At 42.8% G+C, this 7,718-nt stretch overlaps 1 protein-coding gene across 1 annotated transcript; it reads left to right on the top strand.

Moving 5' to 3' along the window:
- Positions 1–5,168: 5,168 nt before the first annotated feature.
- Positions 5,169–5,668, top strand: LOC108364046 (uncharacterized). The gene is made up of 3 exons (XM_017617600.1): positions 5,169–5,237; positions 5,316–5,573; positions 5,621–5,668. The coding sequence occupies exons 1-3, from the start codon at positions 5,169–5,171 to the stop codon at positions 5,666–5,668; spliced, it is 375 nt and encodes a 124-aa protein (XP_017473089.1).
- The last annotated feature ends 2,050 nt before the right edge of the window (positions 5,669–7,718 follow it).

Raw genomic sequence — 7,718 nt, 5'->3', positions numbered from 1 at the left:
CCGTAAGCGGTAGAATGAGAACTTGTGCATCGGAGAGCTGAGTATGGAAGAAGAGGCGGACGCTGAGGAGTATATTTTAAAATGCGTGCAGGAGGAGGTATTTTCGTCAGATTTGGAGAACACACGGCGGAGACTCGCTGTTTCATCTACCAGTCCGCTCAAGTCGCTCAACCCCTATATCGGCGAAAACGGTTTAATTCGCGCACACGGAAGAGTAGAGAGAGCCAGGTGTCTTCCAGAGGAAACGCGAAGGCCGATTATATTACCTAAACTGCATCAGTTGACTCGTCTCATCGCACAGTATTACCACAACAAGGGTTATCATATCAACGTATCAACGACCATGTGTGAAATAAGACAACGCTTTTGGATCCCGTCCCTTCGCAGACTGTTGAACAGCATACAAGCAAAATGCCCGTTGTGTAGAATGCGAAGAGCGACGCCACGTCAACCACAAATGTCTGCATTGCCTCCTGATCGTGTCACGCCTTATGTGAGGCCATTTTCGTATACGGGTTTGGACTTCTTTGGACCGACTTTCGTAACAATTCGACGCCAACGAGAAAAAAGATGGGTCGCCCTGTTCACGTGTCTCACTACTAGAGGTGTGCATCTCGAAACTGCAGTGGACCTTTCGACAGACTCGTTTTTGATGGTCGTCCGAAATTTCCTGAATGGCAGAGGGATTCCAGTTCAGATGAGAAGCGAAAACGGCACGAATTTTGTGGGCATCGCCAAAGAGTTAGAGAAGAGTGGCTCTGAGCTAGCACCGGCAGGCATTAAATGGGTATTTACCACACCAGCAAACCCCAGCGAAGGTGGCGTTTGGGAACGACTTGTGCGCTCAGTGAAACAGGCGCTGCGAGTGATGTTAAAGGAACAGGCGCCTCGATTAGAAACGCTTCAAAGTTTTTTAATTGAAGCAGAGAATATCGTGAACTCCAGGCCGCTGACTCATCTTCCCGTCACGCCAGAAGATCCCGAACCGCTAACACCAAACCATTTCCTGCTGGGCTGTACAAACTCCACACAAACACCTGCACCTTACGAACCAAAATTGATGTGTTTGCGCAAGCAATGGAGAGTTGTACAAAACCTGAGAAATGGAATGTGGCGTCGATGGGTACAAGAGTATTTACCAGACCTAAAGAGAAGGATGAAGTGGTGTTTGCCGTCGAAGCCTATTAGCATTGGAGATCTCGTATTTATATGCGACGTCGATTTGCCGCGTTCCCAATGGAAGAGAGGAAGAGTATTGCAGTTGTTCCATGGTTCTGACGGTATAGCGCGCTCGGCTGAAGTGAGGACTGCTGATAGTTGTTACAGGCGTCCAGTATCAAAGCTAGCGATTCTCGACCTAGATGTTCAAAGGGAAGATTGAAGGAAGTAAAGCCTCCCGGCTGGTCGTTTTACGGGGGCGGGTGTTGTGTTTCGGGCTTTATATTTTATCTAATCAATTTTATCGATTATCTCATCTTTGTGTACTTTATTTTTCTATTCTATGTTTTACCGTATATAGATTTGTCTAGCAGTTTGTGAGATCTAGCGGAACGTTGTTTGTAAATGTATAAAAGGGCATTTTGCTTATACTGTTTTTCATTCCTTTCGTATTGTCAAGCGGGGTAACAAAACATTTAAACAAAACCCTCCAAACCCTTGAAATTAAAAAGAAGGCGTTTTATTTATCCCCGAAAACGAACAACTTTATTTAAATGGTTTAGTAAGAAATAATAATGCCAAAGCCAACGCCAACTAAAGTGATGCGATCGCCGCCAGCCACTAGGGCTTCTGGGAGCGCTATAGTTTCGCCACCAGTAGGAGCATCGGATACCGGCGAATCTTCTACAGAATATTTGACTCGTATGTACGAAAAGAGACTAGCGGCTATGATGGCGGAATTTAAGAAGCAAATACATGCAATGCAGAACCTTTTCCTTACCAATAATCAGCAAACTGAAAGGGATCATGCACCACATGGTACAGCAGAACCTCCAGAAGAATTGCAGCCAGGACCCACCATTCACGCAGAGCGATTTGAGGGAGCTGCGATTTCGGAGCCGCTACAACCGTTACCTGGGAGTCAAGCACCGCGTGGTATTTGGTCACAGCCTTCATCAGCAATTACGAGCGATAATCGACAATTTCGCCACAAGAAAATTTATCCATTGCCGACGTTTTCCGGTCTGCCTGAGGAGTGGCAAGTGTTTGTAGAAGCCTTTGAAAGCACCACTCGAGACTTCGAATATTCGAATTTGCACCACATTATGCGGCTACGAGATGCGTTAAAGGACAGAGCAAAAGAAACAGTGGAAGCACTCCTCGCGAATTCTAACAACGTGGCAACAATAATGGAGAAGTGCGAATGATACCAACAATAGCCGATGACAATTAAGAGTCGTTGGTAAATTTTGCAACACACATAAATAATATGGCTACGTTTTTAAAGAATGCTAAAGGGGAACATCATTTGTCTAATCCTACATTATTGAGTGAGCTCGTTGGGAAATTGCCAGTGCAGAAGCAAATGCAATGGGCAGAGAAGTGCTTGCAGCTGGACCACCAACCAACAATCGTTGATTTTAGTGATTGGTTGAATACTGTTCGACGTTTAGCACATATGGTAGCAGATTCTTTGCCAATAATGTCGAATCCTTTCAAAGAAAAGAAAACACCTAAGTTTTCTGGGTCAAATGCTGCCCGTCGTTTTGTTGCTGTTGGCGTCGCGCATCGAAAGTGTTTGCAGTGATACGGTGAGTGTTGAGCGTTGGTGATCGGTGTGATAGAGCCAAAGAGATGCGGGTGTGCTATTGCTGTTTAAAAAGAGGACATCATGCCAGAAATTGTTATTCGCGGAAACGTTGTGGGTCGGATGGATGTACTCAAGTACACCACCCTCTTTTATATATTTCGCAATCAATAGCACCGAACGCTTCTGAAGAGCAACATGGTAGAGTGCAATGAATGTCAAAGTTTATGTGTCCTCACATCTGTCGCTACCTCAGCAAAGCTTTAATAGATCGGCCGTATTGAGTAGGCAACACTTATCGAAGTTTCCTATGCGCGATTACAGTGGGGTACAGCCGAAGATTGTGGTTAGTTTGATTCATGCGTGAAGCGAGTATTGCATTGCAGACGAAGTATTGCTTATGATCAGTGAACGGATTTTATGGAAATTGCCTTTTTTTCTGCTAAAGAGATAGAGTATATTCGATTAAGAATGTCCACGATTTAGCTTTCCCTGATTCCATATATACACATTTTATGTTGCATTTTTTTGCCTTTTTTAAGATATTTGCCTTTTCTGCCTTTAAAAAATCGATTATAGCATTTACATTTTTTTTTTTAAGATTAAAAAATATACACATGCCCATGTGGCTTATAGAAGAGCAGGGACCTCTTGCCAAATTGGTGTTTGAAAAATTCAAAGCCGTTTTCTCAGTTAACGTAGGCTGGGAGACAATAAGGGATGTGGATAAAATTATATAGGGCGAGGAAAACGCCCTTATTCCTGATAATATGAACGTTTCAAACGTTCCATATTTAAATTGGGCTCCTCTTGTATCAACGTACGTCGTGCGCACATTTAGTTCATTCAAGGCTTTTCTTCGCGAAAATCGAATGAAAATGCTGCCAGAAAACTTCAAAATGCATCTTGTGGTTCAATGTTACTACAATTATACAGATTAAAGTTTTACGAATTAGAAACTCGAAAAGATAAAATAGTCAAAAATTCAAAGTACAAATTTTTCATATAATGCAACTAGTTCATAGTTTTTCTCTTTTTACTTGTAATATAAACATTTCTAAAATAAATGTATTTTTTGATTATTCTTCGTATTTTCTGTCTTTTTTAGTGCCTTATTTTGCTTTTTTTGTAATACCTAGTGCCTTTTCCTGCCTTTTTCACTATTTTGTTTTGCCTTTTTTGCAATACCTAGTGCCTTTTCCTGCCTTTTTCGCTATTTTATTTTGCCTTTTCCAGCCTATTTCGTTATTTTATTTTGCCTTTTTTATAGGTTTTTAGGTCCTAAAAATCCGTTCCCTGCTTATGATGATAAGCTTAATGAAATGCATATGATGATGAAGCAGTAGTTTGAGATGGATTCTTTCGGGGCAAAAGCCAATTTGAAGCCACTTACGTCATCAGCTGTTGAGAAAGCCATGTTAATATTGAAATCGACCACTGAACGCATTGGAAACCGGTATGAATCTGGGCTGATTTGGAAAGAAAACGTACAACCGTTTCCACCGAGTTTCGATATGGCAGTCCGACGACTAGAAAGTGTTGAGAGGAAAATGAATAGTTCGTCAAGCAGACAGAGACTGCCAGAGGTTTTTGTGGAGAAATGGCGAGTCTTCAAACCCGATTGAGACGTATGTTATGGAGCGATTGATTTTTGGCGCCACATGCTCGCCTACCGTTGCACAATTTGTTAAAAATTGTAATGCTAGTAGATTCTGGAAGACATCCACGCTAGCTGTTAAAGGTATCGTTGAGAAGCACTACGTCGACAATTATGTTGACTGTTTCCAGAGCGAACGATAGACGTTGTCAAAGAGGTAATTTCCATCCACTAGCAAGGTGGTTTTGAATTGTCTCAAATTCTAATGCCGTAATGGAAGCTGTTAGAAGCTCGGCGAGCGAAAATCGTGTTTCTGTGAGTGTTGAAGGAAATATTGAAAGAATACTTGGTATGAGGTGGCTGCCAAAACCAGATGTTTTCGTGTTCACTTTGAAATTGAACAAAGTGCCAGGAGATATTTTAGATTTCTCTCGTAAACCTTCAAAGAGAGAGACCTTGGCTGTTAATATGTCAGTCTTTGATCCGTTCGGGTTTTTGGCAAACTACATGATTATGACAAAGATTCTGATGCAGAATATATGGAAAACCAGTATTGACTGGGACGACCCTATAACGGACGAGATCTATCGTTGGTGGAAGCTGTGGCGAACCGAGCTGAAAAGAGTGGAACAAATTCGAATCGAACGCTGTTATTTTGCAAATTTTGAGAGAGCGTCGGTGGAATTGCACACTTTTGCAGACGCAAGCGAAGAAGCACTTGCAGTTGTATCGTACTGGCGAGTGGTTGATAGTGGCAAGGTGAAGGTAAAATTCGTCGCTGCAAAAACCAGCTGTGCACCTACTCGTTTTCATACCATTCCCAAAATGGAACTACAAGCTGCAGTTATGGGTGTTCGATTAAAAGAAAGCATCATCAAATGCCACGAAGTCAACGTTAGTCGATGCGTGTTTTGGAGCGATTCCCACACAGTAATTCGATGGGTTAATTAAGATCATCGTTCTTACAAACAGTACGTCGCTAATCGAGTGGCAGAGATTTTAGAATACAGCAAACTCAACGACTGGCGATGGTGTCCAGGTTCGTTAAACCCTGCGGACGAAGCGACGCGAGCAAAAATACCACCAACTCACAATAGTAAGTGGATAAGTGGTCCAGACTTTCTGCATAAAGACGAAGAGGAGTGGCCAGATAACTCGGACATGCAGAGCTCTGAAGACCATAGCAATGAGGAGATACGAGCTAACTACTCAGCCTTCGCAACCCATCGGGTATGTTTTTTGACAACTCGAATTAACCGCTTTTCAAATTTTCGTAGACTGAAATGTACGATGGCGTGGGTGTGGCGATTTGTAAAAAATCTTAACCGTAAGCGGCAGAATGAGAACTTGTTCATCGGAGAGCTGAGTATGGAAGAAGAGGCGGACGCTGAGGTGTATATTTTAAAATGCGTGCAGGAGGAGGTATTTTCGTCAGATTTGGAGAACATACGGCGGAGAGTCGCTGTTTCATCTACCAGTCCGCTCAAGTCGCTCAACCCCTATATCGGCGAAAACGGTTTAATTCGCGCACACGGAAGAGTAGAGCGAGCCAGGTGTCTTCCAGAGGAAACGCGAAGGCCGATTATATTACCTAAACTGCATCAGTTGACTCGTCTCATCGCACAGTATTACCACAACAAGGGTTATCATATCAACGTATCAATGACCATGTGTGAAATAAGACAACGCTTTTGGATCCCGTCCCTTCGCAGACTGTTGAACAGCATACAAGCAAAATGCCCGTTGTGTAGAATGCGAAGAGCGACGCCACGTCAACCACAAATGTCTGCATTGCCTCCTGATCGTGTCACGCCTTATGTGAGGCCATTTTCGTATACGGGTTTGGACTTCTTTGGACCGACTTTCGTAACAATTCGACGCCAACGAGAAAAAAGATGGGTCGCCCTGTTCACGTGTCTCACTACTAGAGGTGTGCATCTCGAAACTGCAGTGGACCTTTCGACAGACTCGTTTTTGATGGTCGTCCGAAATTTCCTGAATGGCAGAGGGATTCCAGTTCAGATGAGAAGCGAAAACGGCACGAATTTTGTGGGCATCGCCAAAGAGTTAGAGAAGAGTGGCTCTGAGCTAGCACCGGCAGGCATTAAATGGGTATTTACCACACCAGCAAACCCCAGCGAAGGTGGCGTTTGGGAACGACTTGTGCGCTCAGTGAAACAGGTGCTGCGAGTAATGTTAGAGGAATAGGCGCCTCGATTAGAAACGCTTCCAATTTTTTTAATTGAAGCAGAGAATATCGTGAACTCCAGGCCGCTGACTAATCTTCCCGTCACGCCAGAAGATCCCGAACCGCTAACACCAAACCATTTCCTGCTGGGCTGTACAAACTCCACACAAACACCTGCACCTTACGAACCAAAATTGATGTGTTTGCGCAAGCAATGGAGAGTTGTACAAAACCTGAGAAATGGAATGTGGCGTCGATGGGTACAAGAGTATTTACCAGACCTAAAGAGAAGGATGAAGTGGTGTTTGCCGTCGAAGCCTATTAGCATTGGAGATCTCGTATTTATATGCGACGTCGATTTGCCGCGTTCCCAATGGAAGAGAGGAAGAGTATTGCAGTTGTTCCATGGTTCTGACGGTATAGCGCGCTCGGCTGAAGTGAGGACTGCTGATAGTTGTTACAGGCGTCCAGTATCAAAGCTAGCGATTCTCGACCTAGATGTTCAAAGGGAAGATTGAAGGAAGTAAAGCCTCCCGGCTGGTCGTTTTACGGGGGTGGGTGTTGTGTTTCGGGCTTTATATTTTATCTAATCAATTTTATCGATTATCTCATCTTTGTGTACTTTATTTTTCTATTCTATGTTTTACCGTATATAGATTTGCCTAACAGTTTGTGAGATCTAGCGGAACGTTGTTTGTAAATGTATAAAAGGGCATTTTGCTTATACAGTTTTTCATTCCTTTCGTATTGTCAAGCGGGGTAAAAATAACATTTAAATAAACCCTCCAAACCCTTCAAATAACAAAGAGGACGTTTTATTTATCATACCCCGAAGAGGAACAATTTTTTTTGTTGTACTCGGTGGTATCGTTTGTTCCAAGGCGAATTTATACAAGGTGGTGTTGTGTACCACGGCGAAAATCTAAATTCGCCATCAACAACACCTTGTATAAATTCGCCTTGGTTTGATCCCTATTTGTCATGTTTAGGTATGCAGAGGGCAATTTGAAAGGTCCAACGGTAACAAATGTCTGTTATTTGAATGACATATGTTAATATTTTAAATTTAATTAATTTAGCAGGAAAAGTTCCAAAATTTTACTAAATGAAAACTGTGAAACCATTTTATTTGCCTAAATAGGTGTGTTTCCATCGAACAGTATGTTATCAAGGTTGATTAGACATTG

Source organism: Rhagoletis zephyria, unplaced genomic scaffold, assembly GCF_001687245.7.
Source record: "Rhagoletis zephyria isolate East Lansing unplaced genomic scaffold, Rhagoletis_zephyria_1.1 Rzeph_scaffold_00030, whole genome shotgun sequence".
NCBI lineage: Eukaryota > Metazoa > Arthropoda > Insecta > Diptera > Tephritidae > Rhagoletis > Rhagoletis zephyria.
This window is presented reverse-complemented; position numbering and strand designations above follow the sequence as displayed.

Bases quoted from the DNA above. Each gene is read 5' to 3' on its own strand.
- LOC108364046 (XM_017617600.1), top strand. From the start codon at position 5,169: ATGGAACTACAAGCTGCAGTTATGGGTGTTCGATTAAAAGAAAGCATC. The intron at 5,238-5,315 runs GTTAGTCGATGC...TCTTACAAACAG, and splicing joins TCAAATGCCACGAAGTCAAC to TACGTCGCTAATCGAGTGGC. The intron at 5,574-5,620 runs GTATGTTTTTTG...AAATTTTCGTAG, and splicing joins CAGCCTTCGCAACCCATCGG to ACTGAAATGTACGATGGCGT.